A 19,208-nucleotide genomic window follows, 5' to 3' on the forward strand; every position below is an offset into this window, starting at 1 on the left:
ACCAGCACGAGGCAGTCAAATAAACAAAGCCCACCATTGTTCGGCCCGTGAGAATGTTGCTCCTGCATCACCCCAGGCCCCTTTGGCAGGCAGACATTTCTCTTGAGTCCCCCTCCTGGGATAACCTCTTCTCCTAAGAACCAGCTTATTTTCCTCCTTTGTTCATTTTAGAGTGCCTCCCTGCTTGCTTTCCTTGGGAAAGAGCTCAGACCTAGATCTACAGTTTATCTCTAGCGAGAAGATAGGACCTTGTGACTACTGCATTCTTTTTTTTTTTCCTACCTTTATTTTCATACACCTCAATTAAAAGAAAAGTTTTTATTCTATCTTATTTTTGTGAGTCGCTTTAAAGTATGACAAACAACAAACCAATAATGCAGGATGCAAAAGGCATTTCTTCACGATAAAAAGAAAGAAATCCCATTCAAAGCGTGGGCCATTTGTATTCAATTTTTGTTTCCATAAATGAAAGCGCTCTCTCTGTCTCTCTGTCTCTCTGTCTCTCTGTCTCTCTGTCTCTCTGTCTCTCTCTCTCTCTCTCTCTCTCTCTCTCACACACACACACACACACACACACACACACACACACACACTTTTTCAGGATGAAACTATTAGCAGCTAATATGTTACTAAAGCATCCTTATATCCCTGACTGGTTTCAGCACTCACTGCCAGTCTTTTTCTACCTCGAGCTTCTAAATGTGTTATTTTACCTCCCAGCAACATGTGACAGTGATGCTGCAGTCAGATCAGCCATCCAGGTGGGGCTGGATGCTTCGGACCAACAGGAGAGTTTATTAACAATTCACTTTCCAGCCTGCACCACCCCCATTCTGATTAGTAAGACTTAACGAACTTCTTTGCAAATGTTTTGTTCAAACAATATATTTTCTGAGAACCTGGATATTTGAAAGTGTTTTTTGTTGCCCTTATACTGTTGAACAACTACTTGACAGGGCATAAAAATCTTGGGTCAGACTCTCCTTGTTTTAAAATTCTGCGTGTTGCACAGTCATTGCTTAACACTTACTGTTATGTAATGAGATCTTAATTGCCTTAATGGTAACCCTCTCCTCACCCTGACACTTTTTGATTTTTATATCTTCATTTATTTTAATACTTGAAATTTGAAGGGAAAGACAATAAGATACTTCTTGGTGTCAGTCTCTCAGAGCTAATCGTTCATTCTGCCTTTTAATCTCGAGTCATTTTTTTCATATCCAGAATGTTCGATCCTGTCATGTCCTGGCTGCTACTTATGATCTATGTGTTGCTTGCACTTCCCTTTGGAACACGTTTTATTCATAGGTTGGATCTCTGTGATCTCCACTCCATTTCTGTTATCCTAAGTTCCATCTTTTGTCTTCCCGTTTCTCTGCCTTGTGAGATGACCTCTCCATTCTGTCCTCTGCCCCCCATTGTTAGCAGTGTGAAGTCAACCTTTCATCAGCTCAGTTAGGACTGGGTTTTTGGCTCCTGAGACTTTTATTTCATCCACATCCCTTCTCATCTCTGTACTTTCTTGTTGAATAAAAGTAGTATGAATATCATTCAGAACAGAAGGCAGATGTTTTCTGAAAAAGTCTTCTGTCCGTGAAGGTAAATCCTTTTAGATGAGAAATTTTCCTCTTGAGCCATATCCTTTTGTCCCTCTTGAGCAGTGGGGTTTTTCCGTCTGTGGGCTTTAAGTTAGTTTTTCCTTGTCACCTTATGCTTGAACAAGGAGTAATCTAACTGAGCCCAATATGGAGCTGTTTAGGGGAGAACTTCCGGTCTGTCTCCTTTCCTTGATTCACCCTGGGGTCTCGAGAGAATCACCACCGCTTCTTCCCACCACTCTGCACACCTCCCCGCTTTACTGCCTCACATACTGGGCCGAATAAACTCTCAGCCATGGACATCGAGCTGCCCGTCCACAACTTAGCCCACTCTGTGCTCAGCTCCACACATGGCACATGCGGAAGCTTAATAAAATGCTTTGAATCCCCTTGGGAGTGGGTGTGCTATTGAAAGTGTCTCAAAGCTGTAATAAAGTATTTTGTAAACAGTTTTCTTGCACAGCTGCCAAGATTCAAAGCCCGTGAGTCATTCAGATTGTTTTTGACTCACAAATTTGATCTCAACAGAAGTACATTTTACCCAAGGCTATGAAAACACAACAATCATCTGTATTTTCTTGAATCCTCAACTGTGTCTTCCTTCCCCATTTCCTTCTCTCTCCTGCTACATAGAAACACTGGCTCTTCTTCTCCATTCAAGAGAGGTTGCTGATTTAGAATGGAGAAGCCTGTATCTTGACACTCAGTAAAAGTAGAATTATATAAGTTGTGAATCCTGAAGTATATGGGGTGTGATATCGTAATGATTTGATTTTTTTTTGATTGGAAGAAAAATATAGAACCTTGTGGGAAACAGATAACACAGTGAGCTATACTTTTCATTTTATCAGAACAGCAGATAAAGATTGAAAAAAAAAAAAAAAAAGAAAATCCACCAAAGAGGTGAGGTTATCTGACTTGTTCCTAATCTGCTCTTAGCACAAGGGTTACCCTGAGCTATTCCCAGTATTTTTCAGAGACAATCCTGTCAGACAACCATGTAACTTAGAAATAGTGCTTTAAATCAGAGATGGGGGGCTTCCCTGGTGGCACAGTGGTTGAGAGTCCGCCTGCCGATGCAGGGGACGCGGGTTCGTGCCCAGGTCTGGGAAGATCCCACATGCCGCGGAGCGGCTGAGCCCGTGAGCCATGGCCGCTGAGCCTGCGCGTCCGGAGCCTGTGCTCCGCAATGGGAGAGGCCACAACAGTGAGAGGCCCGCGTACCGCACAAAAAAAAAAAAAAAAAATCAGATATGGATGCATGAGAAAGCTCAGTAAACTGGGCTCTGCCCACCAGAATATCGTCTGCAGTGGCTCCATGCAGGGCCCCTTTAATGAAACAGTCAGGTTACCAGCTGAGATTAAACCAGTCAAGGACCAGGAGGAAGAGCTACATCCACGGTACGGGATGCTTCATTCTTCTGCAGCGATTTCATATCCCATTAACCTTGGCAGCTGTAAATCCAACGGCAGTGTGTGCACGTTAAAACCACACATTGAAAGTAATGCATCTCTATCTCATTTCTCTTTCCAGGGTTGAGATTTTTAAGAGCTCTCAGGCTGATCCAGTTTTCAGAAATTTTGCAGTTTCTGAATATCCTGAAAACAAGGTAAGATGTTCTTTCTCATATTTTTTTTGTCGTTCTGGTCCCCAGTGCCACGCTGTAAATATCAGGTGTTGTGTACTTTCATCACAATAAAGTTAGAGTTCTCTTATGCACAGAGAGAGTGATCTAACACAGAAACCCAGGGGAGGCCTAGAGGTAGGGTCTTCTGCAGGCCGAGGACTCTATGGTAGAGAGAAAGAAGCAGCTGTGTATGGGGGGAAGTAGAGACAGTTTTGGGGGACCTTGTGGGGTTGCTTGGACACCGGCCGCAGCACCATGGAGAGAGGCGCACAGTGGGTGAGGGATAGGTCTGCTCATTGATTGGGAAGTCCTTGCTCCCGGGTTTTAAATCACCCCTTTATTACATCACTAACAAAGAAATTGAACCTGGCCATAAAAGCAATGGAAGCCGTGCTCTTTGAGAGGTAATCACAAACCTCATACGGCAAACAGAAAATCATTTCATTTCAAAGTACATTCTAGATGTTCACCTTATAGCCCGTGTAGCCCCCTGGGGCTTGCTCTGTGAATTGCCTTCTGGGGAATATCTAAAAACCGCCCGCCGAATGCACCATGACTACTTCTGTTAACTGTATTATGATCTGGAAAACACTACTGGACCAGGAGAAAAAAAAACCCCAGAGACCCCTTTCCTGAGGACCTGCAGGTTCTCAGAGCTGGCCGGAAACCAGGGCTGCCTTGATGAATAAACTAATAAAAGAGGTTGGATGTCCTTTAATGGAGAATAAGTACAGGTCATAAATTTCTCTCATAGGAAATTACACGTTGAGAAGCTCACTGCTAATGTTCCATTTCCTCTTTGGTTGGCCTTAACGTGTTTGATAAATGATGAAAAACAGGACATCTCTATGTTTGTGATTTGTAATTAATAAACCTGCATTTTGGGGGAGCTTGGATTCAGCATTGTTTTCCCAGTAACTGAGGCTGGGACTCAGCTTCCTGAGTATGTCACATCCAACAAATGTGACAGGCTTTCCTCTTTGGGTCTTAGTGTGTTTTGTTTATTCTCGTTTGTTTTCATTTCACATTGGTTTCCCCTCACTAACTATTCGTCTACGTGAATGGGGGAATAAATTCACTTCCTATTAGTCAAGTTAAAAAGAAAATAAGCGTCGAATGCCATGGAAATCTTCTACAGTGTGTCCCAACGCCCTTTACTTTCATTATCCTGGGGTCAGAATTGGTTGGCGCTCCATTTAATAGTGTATACTATTATTAATATAGACTGAATATTGTTATTCGTATTTCTTCTGAGTGACAGTAACCTTCATTTCTACCTTTCTATGACTTTTCTATGCAAGGGACTCATATTCCTCTTGAAATTAAAGTGGTCAACAAAGCTAGCAGTCCTCAAGTTTTGCCTGTATCATATTTGCTCCACTACACTGTATTTTTACGGGTAGACTTGGTGGGGACCCAGTGGCAATCCCAGGAGCTGTATTTAAGAGATACTTGTGGGGACGGTGTTACGTGGAGTCATCCACGCTGTCTAACCTGGTATAGTGCCTCTTTCTCCCTGTCTCGAGTTTGCTTGTTTAGGGGGCTTTCAATCCTCTGATGCCAGCATTTTGAGAAGGTGCCATTACTCTGAGGAATAACATGGAGAGAACTGTGTTCTCACCTGCCTCGTACTCCATGTGGATCTTTCCTGGACTTGGGAGAATGATAAGCCATCTGAGTAAACTACCTTTTTTTTTTTTTTTTTTTTTTTTTTTTTTTTTTTTTGCGGTACACGGGCCTCTCACTGTTGTGGCCTCTCCCGTTGCAGAGCACAGGCTCTGAATGCGCAGGCTCAGCGGCCATGGCTCACGGGCCCAGCCGCTCCGCGGCATGTGGGATCTTCCCGGACCGGGGCACGAACCCGTGTCCCCTGCATCGGCAGGCGGACTCTCAACCACTGCGCCACCAGGGAAGCCCTGAGTAAACTATCTTTTTCTAGGCTTTTGCCAAGAGACCCGCCAACTTCCCATTCCTTGGAAAAGACTCCTTTCCTCTGGATGCAGGAAATAGCGCTAGCATCCCTGGGGAAACATTCCACCTGATGACTCCACAGTTATGGGGGTTCATTCTCCCAGTGCAGAGGGGGAAAATCTGAAGCAGCGAGTGAGGGAAAGAGGTGACTCTACGTTGGGAGAGTCACGGGGTGGCAGGCTACTGGGATGTCTGCCATCCTAAGCCCCCAGCAGCATTTCCCCAAACACCCCACTTCCCACAGAATTAAGCTCCTTGTCTTGTGGGAGGGTGGTTTCCATGACAACCGCACACTGGGATTGTCCCAGTTCCTGTCACAACCAGGGACAGCATCAGGGTGAATTCAAGCTTGAATTGAGCCCCCATTTGTGCAGCAGCGACATGGGTGCCGGGATTGAGTCCTACTTTCAGAGAGCTCCCTGGGGGAGGACTGACCCACAGTGCAGTTGGTGCTGAGGGTGCAGGTACCCCCAGGGCTTGGGAGGCATGGAGGAGAGTGATTAAGTGGGGCTCGGCATAAGTGCGAGGCAGTCAGGGATCTTTTCAAGGCAAAGGGGGTGTCTTCGGTGAGCCTTGTAGAAAGCCAGGTGTCATTCTGGTGGTGCTGGAGATTAGGCGTGTGAGAGGGAAGGGTGAGTGGGGTGACTTCCAGTCAAGGAAGCTGCAGGAAAGCACGTAGAACATGGCTCTTGGGGGAACGTTGAGTAATTCTGTGCTCTTGGAGACTGGCGTTTCCATGGTAGGAAAAGAGAAAGATGAGATTAGGAGGGCAGGGAGAGGCCCGATCACCGGGCACAGACGGAACCTTCATCTGATTGTGGGAACTCGGGAGGTCTAGAATAGCTCTCTGAGCCCGTTCCCTCTCCAGCTGCCTGGCTGGTCGAGGCCCCTTCCTTCTGGGAGCCCCAGGCACGGATCCCGCAGGCTCTGCCGCAGAGAAGCAGAAGCCTTGGTCCTAGTAGGGCTTCGTACCTTGAGGGATTTTCTGGTAACGACTCTGTACTTTGCTGCTTTCACAGGGACCTTCCAGGCGGGTGGGTGGAACCCCATCATCATCTTTCCGGGGGTTTTGTATGACTTTCTCTAGCGGCCAGTCCCCAGCAACCTGGGGTATTGGGTAGCGGTGGAGACATTGAAATGTGATTTGAAATAATGATATGAAATTGTGGTTTCATGTTCCGTTCTTCGGCTGCCTCTCCTGGCCCAAAGTGGGAAGAAACAGGGCAGAGAAATATATGGGGGGGGGGGTGCGGAGAGAAAGAGAAAGAGGGGTGGGGAAAGAGGGAGACAGAAAGGATGAAGAGGAGATCAGGAAAAAGATGACAGAGTGAACAGGATGACAGAGAAAACAGAGAGTCACAGTAACGAGACAGCATCAAGGTCATTCCCCAAACTGCCAGCCAGCAGAAGGGCCTCAAAGGCTCCATGTCCTATAAATGGCATATTGAAGGGGCCACTGGGAGACCTCGTGCCACTGCCTGAGCTTTTGGGAGTTCCTCAGCTGCCCAGCAAACTGGCAAGCAGCCTCGTACGTCAGAGCAAAGGAAGCAGCTCTGTCTAAAGGCTGTCATTCCATACCTCATTTAATGCTGATGATGGAGATATAGATACTTATGATGGGGGCATGGGGCACCTAGTGCTTTTTTTAAAAAAAAAAAAGGTAGTTGCCTTAACTGTTTCCTCTGATTATTAAAGTGTAGTGTAAACATTTCAACAGTGTAGGAAAGGATAAAGCACAGTTTCCTCAGCACCATCGATGCTGAGATAACCTCACTAATGTTCTACCATGTCACTTCCATTTCCCACGTAGCATGCCACTCTATGTATGTACCATCATTTACCTAAACAACACATTTTTTTTTGACATTTTGGAAACTGAAATCACTGCACTACATATATTACCTCAGAAACGGCTACAAGGTTAAAGTTCTTGAAAAGAGTAATCGGTATAGAGACTGCAGGCAGAGGCCACATCGTGAAGGTTCTCAGATGTCATGGATTTGACTCGGAGAGCAAGGATGAGTCGTTGAGGGGTTTGGGCAGGAGAGGAACGTGGTCAGATTTACATTTTAGAAAGATCCACTGTTCCACCAGTTGTATAGAGAGTGGGTCTAAAACGTCTAAGCCCTAGACCGTGAGACTAGTCACGAGGCAGTTGTCCAGGCAGGTGGTACTAGGGGCTGGCCTTCGGAGAAGAGGGAGAGGGATGGAGAGAGATTTAAGGGTTAGAATTGACAGGACAACCACACACTTGGATTGTCCCAGTTCCTGTCACAACCAGGGACAGCATCAGGTGAATTCAAGCCTGAATTGATTTTGCTTCACTCTGTGTCTTATAGTTCAGGCCATTCATTCCCGTGGGGTACAGTGCAGTTGACTTTGAGGGGATTGTACATCTGTCCAGCAAACGTAACAATAAAACAAAATAAGGGCATTGGCACCTGTCTCTATTCTCAGCCAGAAACAAAGAGGAAAATACTCGTCAAGTAGAACAGAGATAAATTCGTATTGCTTTTTGGAAAGAGGTGATGCTTTCAGTCTCAACCCATACATGTCTTGTTAAGTACACTGAGAGCAGAGATGGCCCTCAGTGGTTCTGGGTTTTCAGCTATGATCTTGGAAAAAGACAGACATTCATTCTTGCAGTATCTACAGAGACAGACTCTCTCTCCCAATATCTACAGAGTCCTAAAAAAGGTCTCTGATCTATAAGAACAGAGAAGTCTCTGTGCCTGCCCATGGACGATGATTCACTGTATCCACTGATACAAATTACTCTAATGGCTAGTGAGAACTCATGGGGCAGGACCCAGAAATGATCATGGAAAACACGAAAATGAAGTTAGGCTCTCATGCTAACGTCACAATCTGTCCCTTATCCTGAGGGGGGCTAGAACCTGAATAGTTCCAGTCATTCTAACCATTGGGAACTTGCCCTTTGGTCCAGACCCCTGGGCTTGGCCCTGAAGTGGCCTCTTGCCATGCAGAGCCCACAACCCTGTCCTGCAACCCCTTCCCTCTTTCCAAGGAGCCCTCTTCAGCTTGGTGAGGTTCGAATTTCAGAATATGGAGAAAGTCCACCAAGAGTTAATCTTGTGTCTCTTGCACAGAGCTTGTAGATGATTGCCTGGTCATAGAGTTTCACTTGAAAAGCAAATTCCTAATACTGGGCATCTCTAATGATGCAGATGCCATAAAAAATAATCAGATTTCAGTGCTAAATAGGGACTCTTTCAGCAACAATGATTAAATGTTCTCTACACAACAGAGAGCTCCCTTAAGTACTATTAATATCACTGTGACAATCAGAGATTAATAATCACCATATAAGGTCATTTTTCCAAAGCACCATGAGGCTCGGAGACTCCAATAGTTGTGATCTCTCAAGAGGGCCCCACATGGTTATTGGTGGGACACTGCTTTGATCAAACTCCAAGGATCCAGGGCTGTGTAAGTGGATCACCTTGGCACTTAATTATCCTCTGAGGAAATGAACAACGTTTCCCTGAGATCTCTCCCTTTGCCACTGGCTACCCGTCCCTCATCAGTCTCTCTGTCTCCAAGGTTAATGCACCTCAGAGGGCCTAAAAGGCAGAGACAGGGAGGTTCTGCTTTATTTTGGCTTCCTCTTGAGAAACTAGTTGGGGACTGGATGTGGTGATAGCCTCTATCCTCCCTGGGGCAGTAGCCTCTGGCCCTCTTCGTATCCTCAACACACAGCTTCACTTTCACAATGAGGAAGACTTTCTGGTGGATCCCAGGCTGTGACTGTTCTCCACTGTAGTGGCCAAGAGGGCAGGCTCTGGAGCCAAATTGCCTGGGTTCAAGTCCCAACTCCGCTGCTTACTGTGTTGAACTTGGGTCAGTTTCTTAACCTTGGGACCGCCTCATAGAGTCATTATGAAGATTTGATGAGTTAATATACGTGAAGCACTTAAAATGGTGGTGCACATGGTAAGCCCTGTGAAAGAACTGTGTTAGCCATTCTTATCACTGTGATCTTAAACTCTGAGAATTTAAACCATTGGTTTCCCTTGAGAAACAGGTGGGAGTGGCCGGAGATCAATCCATCCAGGATGATGGGCTGAACCACACTGTGGGCAGTGTTAGGCCCCTCTGGGGAGATTGAAAGAGATAGAGCTCTTTTCTGCACGATGTAGGTGGGAACACAAGAGTCAAATAGAAACCTGAAACGATGCCTTAAGACAGCCAATGGATAGCTGGAGGTGAAGGAGACGTAGGTCACTTTGTATTGCCCGTGGGTAGAACCACTTTAAGGAAGAGGTAGGGACTGAATCAGGCTTTGAAGAAAGGGAAATACTTGGATAGATGGGGAGGGCTTGCGAGCTGAGTAACAACATAAACAAAGACTTGGTGAGTAAGTCTGGCTGTGATGGAAGTTGCCTGGTTTGTGTAGAATCATGGTAGGAGGACCTGAAACTTCAGAGGGTGTTGAAGGTGGGAATTTGGACCTAATATTTTACTCAACAGGAGCCTTTGGACAGGGCAGCGACCTGCTGACAACAGTGGTTGAGGAGCTGTACACCCAGTAGGAGTGAACGGGGTGAAGGCAGATGGGACGAGTACAAAGGGGAGACCTGCTCACTCAGTGCAGATTCTTAGAGGCCCTGCTGTGCACCAGGGACTCCCTGCTCCCAGGGTCCCTGCCGACAAGGCCCCTACTGTAAGGGAGTTAAATATCTCGTGAGTGGCAACCGATCTTCCTCAAGGAACACTGGTAGATGCTGAAGTTTTTAGGTATAAGGTTGTTGGGGAATAGGATATTCATATGGTCTCAGAGTCCCACTCCCCAGATGGCATATTAATTACAAAGGGAAATGGGCACCTCTCAGTGGCGCCATCTGGCGTTTCCACCTTCACCAGGTGACTGGGCCTGGTGCAATTGAGTTGGGATTTCCTGATGTGATGCCATCCCAGGCGGGTATTCTCAAAAGACGTATTGAAACAGGATCTGTTCAGGCGGGAACAGTCAGACAAGTCCAGAATATGGGACATTCTGGATGAAAGCTGGCCTGGGTGCACAGAAAATTAAATTGGCACTAAAAACAGATTTAAAAGGGTGTGTGTATTGGTTGGGGGTGGGTGTGTTACTTACACATTAAAGGAGAATAAAGCAGAGAATGGCAGACTGAGTAGCCATTACTACTTAGGCCAGTCAGCCCGCTGCCTGTCTTTGTGAATAAAGTTTTCCTGGAACACTGCCACACCTATTCCTTTACAGGTTTCCCAAGGTGCTTTTCTGCTCCAGCAGCAGAATTGAGTAGTTGCAACAGAGACTTTCTGACCCAGCGAAGCCTGAATATTTACTATCTGTGCTTTTATTAGAAAAGCTTCCTGACCCCTAGATTAAAGCCACATAATAATCAAATGCAGCACATGAACCTTGATGGCTTCCTGAATCAGGGTGAACACATGAAAGCATCAGTAAAGCTAATTTCGGAGCAACTGGAGAGATCTAGATTAAGAGTACCTATCAGATGATGCTACTGAATCCATGTCAGTTTCCTTAGGCAGGACAATTGTATCATGACTGTCCTGCACAGTGTCCTCCTTAGGTGTTCAGTGCCGAAGTATTCAGGGGGTTGTGTCCTGATGTCTCCAATGTGCTTGTAAATGGTTCAGCCAGGAAAAGGGAAAAAAAAAAGAAGAGAAAATGTATAGAGCTAAAGCTAAAGCAAAATGTTAACTGGTTAATCTAGGGGAAGGGCATCCGAGTGTTCATTATATTGTTCTTTCACTATTTCTGTAGATTTAAAGATTTTCAAAATAAAAAGAAAAAATTTTAAACCATCAGAGGGCTTAATTGAGGGACAACTTTCAGTAGCTCAGAAGTCATCTTCCTATAGGCTCTGGCCTGAGCTCCTTATGCCACCTTTCAGATCCTTCCCTTATGGTGGCTCTGGGGGGTTGGGCGTGGGAGTGGGCACTAGAGAGGCCCTGTTCCTCTGGAAGGCAGCCCCAGGTGAGTCTTCTGTAACTTGGGGATTTTGCTTGTGTCTTTTGCACAGTAATTCCATCAAGCTGGTGAATCTGCTCTCCATATTTATCAGCACGTGGCTAACAGCGGCCGGGTTCATCCATTTGGTAAGTATCCTTGAAGACGCTTCAGTGCTGGCCTTTCTGGAACAAGGCCCTCTCTGAGTCATTTTATTACCTGGGAGACAAACTTCAGCCCAGCTGTAGAATGCAAAAAAACCACGAGAAGCAACTGCACAGTTGTCTAAATTTCCAATCCTTTTACCCCAAACTAGTTCCAGATGGTGAGTCACGGTCACACCCTTCACCTGCGTTTTTCAGCTCACCTGTATTGCTATGGGGGCCCTTTCATTGCTTTTTTTTTTTTCCTGTCTGCAATAACCCCAGCCAACCACAAGATGGCAGTGCTTCCTCAGCAATCACCAGAAAAGGTTGGCGACCAGGTTGCCCGTCTGGCTCCCATCTCTTAGTAAACAACAAATTCAGATTCCTCAATTTCCCTCCACTTGCCCCTTACAAAAAGCCCTCTTCGATTCTTTGGCCTGATTGCTTGTCAAGTTATTTCGTGTCTCAAAAATGTTAATTCTTTTAAATTAACGACTCCAAAGCCTTATATTATTGTCAAGCTGTTCTCACCTTCCCAGGGCAGATTTCTGCCTGCTTTCTAGGGAGCATAGCTACTGTGGGAAGTGTGTTTCAAACAAACACAAACCTTTAATGCTGGAAGGAGCCTCATCTAACTTGGAAGCTTTGGGTAAAGGTGCCTTTCCCTTGCTGAGCCTCCGTCCTCATAAGGGGTGGAAGGAAGCATTGTTACCCCTCCCTCCCGTTGGGATTTTTGTAATTCTCATCGGAAGGAAGACTGCCGGGCAATCACTCGGTCACTAGATCTGGTGGTTTCCCACCCACTCCTTTATGCTGATGGTATCCTTGGCTGAAATCACCCGTAGATAATCACTCTAATTCTGCCAAGTGCCAAAAATCACAGATACGGAGGGTTCATTGGCTGTTTTCAATAAGCAGTGGCCTCACCTTACTATTGTGTGAAGTACCTTCTGCTTCACCAGGAAACCTCCATGAAAAGGGCACATTGAGGACAAGCATTGATGTGTGAAAGAGGCCAGAGTTGGAGGCCCGGGGGTGAGGGGGCCTGGGGCTGCCCATCCGCAGGGACCACCCTGGCAGGTGTCAGGCGTTGGCCATCCAGTGGATGGTAGGGCTGGACCTCTCTCCTCTAAAGTGTCTCTCCTGCCTGCCTCACAGCTTTGTCGGCAGATCATAGATGATGGGAGGCTAGCAAGTGTTTGTGAGCCTAAAGCAGAGATGGGCCAACTGCAACCCTGGGGCAGAAGCTCTCCACACCTGTTGCCTCTGCCCGATTTCCTGCTGCCCCTGCAGAGTTGATTTGTCCCTACAGAGAGCAGGGAACCCGGTAGTCCACAAAGCCAAAAATATTGACCATCTGGCCCTTTACAGACTAAGCTTGCTGGCCCTAGGTCTACAGGGTGTGCAGATGGAGATAGTTCTCATGAGCTCGCTTTTTGTGCTTCCAAGGGAGTTTTCTGCAGTTCGCAGGGCAGAGCCATCACTGGTCTTCTGCAAAGCAAGGAAAGCCTAGTCAGACTGCAAGGGATGCTCTTTGGGGTTCGCTCGTATGATCTGAAGGAGCAAGGTCCCTCGGGCAGCTACTTGGTCAAAACAATGAAAGGAGGAGGTCCCCTGTGGGAAGGTCCAGAATTTCTTCGGGACTGAGCAGGAACTCAAGAGAAGGGCCTCTTTGGCCCTTTAGTGCATTGCCTCTAGCCTCACGTGGCCAGAGGCAACGCCCTGAAATTCAGCTGGCCTCAGATCTTTGTAACGATGAGAAGAAAATGGACTCTGGATATGTTCCTCAGTTCCTTCCCCTCTCTGCCCCGATCAGCTGGGCAGGCGCGTTGGTGTGGCTTTCACTCCACCTTCTCCACTACCTGCTCAGAGGTTGTAAGCATTACTTACAGAGCTCAGCTCAGGCCAGCAAACTCCCCAGGCCGAGGGTGCCGTGCATCCAGAAACAGCCTAGATGCCGGAGCTTCTGTGTTTCTGGTTTATCACGCCTGTAATGTTCTTCCTTCCTCTAGGTGGAGAATTCAGGGGACCCATGGGAAAATTTCCAAAACAACCAGGCTCTTACCTACTGGGAATGTGTCTATTTGCTCATGGTGACCATGTCCACTGTTGGTTACGGGGATGTTTATGCAAAAACCACGCTCGGGCGTCTCTTCATGGTCTTCTTCATCCTCGGGGGACTGGTAAAAACTCTTTCTTACAATGTTGATTTTTGTGGTCATTAATATTTTTCTGTTATCCGTTTTCTGAAAGCTGTGTATTTGAGACTGTGTTTCTGCACTGGAGGCAAGCGACTGCCTTAGTGTTACGATCCGGTTAAAGTCAATCCAAACGCCATGGTGACTTTTCTGCATATTTCTTTGGTATATTGGATTTGTTACCCTGAGACCCAGGCATGGTGTCCTTGTGAGGGACAGCCATTTAGCCCGGAGCAAACCTAATTGTCTTAAGAAAGTGATGCTCACTGATCAAGTGAGAGTGTCTGTGCCTTTGTAATGTAATTCAGCCTCTGATATTCTGCAAGGGCACTGCTGTCACCTGACGGGGGTAGATACTGTTGATACTCTGTAGACAGTCTGCGGTTTCAAGAGCTCCCTGCCCCCTTCCCCCTCCCTCCACTTCCAACAAACACTGTGGCTGGGGCCTTGCTCTAAAGAGGAGTGTCCCCACCCTGGAGGAAGGAGAGCCCGCTGGTCTCCTCTGGATGGACATCATTACGTGAGCAGAGTATGGTTTTGTAAACAGCCAACCAACTCCCTTACACGGTATTTTCCCTCCCCCTCTTTAAGTCAGAAAGTTGCACTATTTACTCTTCTGCTCTGTGCAGATCATCACGGTGGTTTATGATGTGTTGTGCTTTTCAAGAGGGGTTTCTGGCAACTCATCGGTGGTGGCTGCATTTTGTCTTTCAAAGTAGCTCATTTTGACGTTTAGATGTTTGCTGTGTGTGAGGTAAGTGATTAAAACCCTAAACTCACACACAGCTTTCACACATGTACACCGCACGTGCATTTATTTAATGCATCCGCATCTCTGTTGTGTATGCATGTGGCATATACATTTGAAAAATGTATATAAATGTACGTGTGGTGTGTACATTAGCACAGTGTTCTCACAGCACCCGTGAGGTCCCTGCAGATGAGACCCCTTTATCCAGCCACAAGCACAATGTTTGTTGGACAAAACATGGCAGATTTGTGTTTCTCCTTGCTGTCCTTTCCTATGTGATTTCTTAAATTTACGTTTTGTGCTTTTTAGTGATTTTTTTTTTTTAGTGGAAAAGTTTATATATTTTTAAATCCTCTTTTGGTGTTTATTGTCTTTAATCGTTCATAAAGGCATAGATTCTCATGTGAACTATAATTAGAAAGAAAGGGCTTCTCTTGAAATAATGTGTGTGTGTGTGTGTGTGTGTGTGTGTGTGTGTGTGTGTGTGTGTGTGATTTTTCCAGCATGCATGCATTCCCTTATTTCTATTCAGGAAGAAGAACTAGATATCAATTTATTTATTCCTGTCTCCTTTACATTTTTCTTGACTGTGATTTTTTTTTTTTAGTTGTCTAGGTTGGCTAATGTTTGTTTTGTCCTGTGTATTTTCAGGAGCTTGCCCTTTTTGTGCTTTTATTTATTTATTTTTTTACAACCTAACGTATTAATATGTACCTTTGCAGTTCTAGCCCTTTTGTGTTTTCAGATCTTAATACCCCCCACTTCTGAAAAGGTCACCCCCTTTCTTTGGCCTGTCTTTTTAGTCTCTCTTCTGTCTCCTATCTTTTCCTCAGGCCATGTTTGCCAGCTACGTCCCTGAAATCATAGAGTTAATAGGAAACCGCAAGAAATACGGGGGCTCCTATAGTGCGGTTAGTGGAAGAAAGTAAGTATGCCAAGAGGTTTTGTTGCTTCCACTGCAGTAGAATCCTCTCTGCATGCCATTTTTTTTTTTTTTTTTTGGCTCTCGTTTCTTTGTTTCATGCATGTAGGCAATGTTTGCCCGCTACGTGCCCGAAATTGCTGCTCTCATCCTGAATCGGAATAAATTCGGCGGGACTTTTAACAAACATGGAGGCAGAAAGTAAGTCAGTTGCATTAAAAAAGATGTGGTTGAGTGACTTTCAGAGCCCCTGTGGCGGAGACACCTGAATCCTGCCCCTCCCCACCCCCCCGAAGGGCCACATTCTGTGTGGGGTGTGATGTCAGAATTACCCCCGCGAAGTTATCACACGTGGACCAACTCCTGAGGCTTGTTCCCATTCACAACTCTCTTCCCCCCCACATCTTTCCAAGAGACACGACAGATGTATCCTGGAAGGGGTCCACGTGTAACTGGGGCCATATTTTCTGTTCTCATCCCTAACACGTAAACCCAGCTCACTCATTCTTTATATTCATTAGGTGAGTGATTACATTCCGGTCCCTCAGATGAAACTGATGCCATCCTATGGGGTTTTTGTGCAGCCATAACATGGGCTCCTACTCTCGCAGGGAAGTCCTAAGGAGGGCAAGATCGAGGTCACCTTGGCACTGTGGCCACCGGGGAACCAGTTCTCTAGCTAGGAGGCACCGAGCTTGTCCTCAAAGGGAATGATTACTCAGTTGAAATTCCTTCTTGGCAGGAAATACTAGATTTATGGTACGTCAGGGCACGGCACGCTCTTCCTGATGCATCTTTTGTTTGGCTTCCCATTCGTGAATGCTTCCTTATTGGGGACTGTTTCATTTTGTGCTCGCATCATTTTGTCAATATCAGTGTCAATGTGTGGGTCCGTTGTCAACCAGAAGTTTTACTCCTAAGTAGATGGCAGGGCCTTGACTGCTCTGTCCTCCCGTCTGGAGAGGAGAAGGTTGGAGGCAGGCAGGGCGGAAGCAACCGTTCTGTACTGTGTTCTTTGATTTTTCTTTCTTTCTTTTTTAAATATATATATATATTTATTTATTTATTTTTAGCTGCGTTGGGTCTTCGTTGCTGCGCGTGGGCTTTCTCTAGTTGTGGCGAGCGGGGGCTACTCTTCATCGCGGTGCGCGGGCTTCTCATTGTGGTGGCTTCCTTTGTTTTGAGAGCACGGGCTCTAGGCAGGTGGGCTTCAGTAGTTGTGGCGTGTGGGCTCAGTAGTTGTGGCTCTCAGGCTCTAGAGCGCAGGCTCAGTAGTTGGGGTGCACAGGCTTAGTTGCTCCGCGGCATGTGAGATCTTCCCGGACCAGGGCTCGAACCCGTGTCCCCTTGGCAGGCGGAGTCTTAACCACTGCGCCACCAGGGAAGTCCCTGTACTGTTTTCTTTTTAAAGCTTTTTCTTGGGCACTCAGCTTTGTTTGCTTTTGAGTTTTTGCTTTCATTTTAACTTCCTTGCAGTAAGATACACACGTCTTTCATGTACAGCTCAAGGATTTGTACAAACCCAGGAACTACATCCCAGGTCAAGATGCAGGATTTTTTTTTTAACATTTTATTTCATATTGGGGTACAGTTGATAAGCAATATTGTGTTAGTTTCCAGTGTACAGCAAAGTGATTCAGTTATACATATACATGTATCTATTCTTTTTCAACTTATTTACAAAACAGAAACAGACTCACAGACTTAGAGAACGAACTTATGGTTAACAGAGGGGAAGGGTGCGGTGGGAGGAGAGATAGTTAGGGCGTTTGGGATTGACATGTACACACTGCTGTATTTAAAATGGATAACCAACAAGGACCTACCGTATAGCACAGGGAACCCTGCTCAATATTCTGTAACAACTTAATTGGGAAAAGAATTAGAAAAAGATGCAGGATATTTTAATTATCATTCTCCTTCCCAGTCACAGAAGTTCCTATCACAGAACTAGGATTTTGTTTTTGTTTTTTAAATTTCATACATTTTAAAATGAACTCTTGAATAGCCTATTTTGTTTTTTAAGAGAAAAATAAAAGCGGTAGCATCGCATTTCCATCCATCGGTCACTTTGGAAGGAGCCAACAACCTCCTCTCCCATCAGTGATCTCACTGCATCTCGAGCTCAGGTATCCAGTCCTCCATTCAGAAAATGAGGAGGTGGAAAAAAAGGACTCATTTTCTGGAACTACCCACAGGACACCCGTTTCCTTTCAAAGGCACGGAGGCCAGTGGGCAAGAGGAGGCCAGTGGGCGTCTTTTCTGTGGAGGCAGCAAGTCTCCCCACCTTCCCTCTGATGGGGCCCTCCTCCTCCTATTATTGTAACAGCCCTGGATGAGATGAGAACCAAGCTGTTCCGATTTCTGGGCCGTTGGTTGGATCCAAAAGGCCAAATAAGTCCAGAGATTTCCATTGTTCATTTTTTCTGTGCCAAGAGGAAAACAGCTTCTCGGTTCGTTTTGCCTCGAAGGCGTGGACAAGTCTCCGTAAAGCAGAAGGCATTCCGAGGGCTCAGGTTGCCTTTATGGCCTCCCCACCCCACTGTCTCCGCCAGCCTTCCCCTCTCACTCACTGCCCCTGAAGAAGTCAATAAAATCAATTGCCTTGACGTCAACGTTGAAAATATTTCCTGACTCTCACTCCACGTACATTTTGTTTTTTCTCCAAAGTAGCTGCCACAGTCCAGTGTGGGTGGGCCTGCTGGCTGGTGCCTTTTGTTGACGGGTGACCCAGAGGAGGCCCTGAGACCCACGGCCGCTCACCCGCTCCGGTCCCTTCCGGTTGTCCCTTGGCCTTGGCAGCTCCACTCAAACCCCCCGCGTGCTGACGGCTTGAGATCACAGACTTCCCGCAGCTTTTGTTCTGGCTCCATCAGCATCTTTTATCACCGGTTTTAGCCTGGTTCTCTCTCTCTCTTTTTCTCTCTCTCTCTCTTTCTTCTTCTCCCTTTATGAAAATGCACACTTTGCTTTTAATGTTCACTCTGGGTCTCCGAGGTCCTCCGACCCCGCGGACAGAAAGTACGTTCTGTCATCAGCACCGGGACTGTTCACTTTACTTTACGCATTGTTTCCTGGTTCAAAAGCTAATTACTAAGTAGTTTAAAGAAGCCCTTTGGTCACTTAGATCTTTCATCAGAAAATATAAGCCTGGGAAAGGAACGGTAATAAAGGGCCATTAGCACCCTTTGTTTGATGTTGTTTTTCCAGTCAGTAGAACAAGATTGATGAAATGTTATGTTTGGCCAAAATTTGAGTTTTCATTTGGAATTCAGTGTTGAGAGAATGGGCTGTCAGAATCAATAAGTTTTCTTTCGCTTGGGATACGGGCATGTGGTAGTAATTAGCAATATAAGGTCTTTAGTTGAGCAACCAAGCATGGATTCTGGCAGCAAACGTAATGAGAAACTACAGTTGTTCTATTTCTAATGTCAAAAAGTTTCCAGATAAAATTAAATGCATTTGCAAAAGGAAAGCAGCTAAACTTTTTTGAAAGATAGAGTTCAGACTCTTAAAATAGCGCACTTCGCCCCGTGTTTTCGTGTATGCATAAATATATGTGCTATACCCATGGACACACGTACGTGTATCTTTTCTCCCTGAGATTTCATCTGGAGGCCCAGAAAGTAATTAAAACATAAACATAGTTAAGGGGTTTGTTTACGAGTGCACATTTTGCTCAGAAATAACCTCTCTAACAATGCATTAACTTGTCAGAGAACTCAAGGTAACGTGTAACCCAAAGCTGAGGAGACACACGACTTGGAAATTCCAAGATTATTTAAAGTAAAGAAAAATTTAGGTAGAGAACCTCGGGGTTTTGTTCACGCTACACCCAATTTCAGGTTATTGGAGAATATGAAGATTTCGTTGTCACCTCATTTTCAGTTCTGTGTGTTTGACATAATGTAAACACTTCACGTAGCATCCCCAGAGCATCCTCACCAGCGACACGACATCCAGGGCCCACAGAGGCTCACGCCAATGTTTTCTCATCAACATTCCTCACCTGACCTCCCACAAGACACCTAGAGCCAA

The 19,208-nt window shown here is 45.9% G+C and overlaps 1 protein-coding gene across 9 annotated transcripts in view; it reads left to right on the forward strand.

Moving 5' to 3' along the window:
* KCNMA1 (potassium calcium-activated channel subfamily M alpha 1) overlaps positions 1 to 19,208 on the forward strand; it is a 736,798-nt gene that overhangs the window by 498,936 nt on the left and 218,654 nt on the right. For all 9 annotated transcript variants that reach the window (XM_073793410.1, XM_073793411.1, XM_033841924.2 and 6 more), the window contains exons 6-9: positions 3,133 to 3,208; positions 11,227 to 11,302; positions 13,312 to 13,482; positions 15,082 to 15,173. In XM_073793410.1, coding sequence (XP_073649511.1) covers positions 3,133 to 3,208; positions 11,227 to 11,302; positions 13,312 to 13,482; positions 15,082 to 15,173 — 415 coding nt within the window. The remainder of the gene's footprint in view (positions 1 to 3,132; positions 3,209 to 11,226; positions 11,303 to 13,311; positions 13,483 to 15,081; positions 15,174 to 19,208) is intronic.

The sequence above is a fragment of the Tursiops truncatus genome, chromosome 16 (genome assembly GCF_011762595.2).
Source record: "Tursiops truncatus isolate mTurTru1 chromosome 16, mTurTru1.mat.Y, whole genome shotgun sequence".
NCBI lineage: Eukaryota > Metazoa > Chordata > Mammalia > Artiodactyla > Delphinidae > Tursiops > Tursiops truncatus.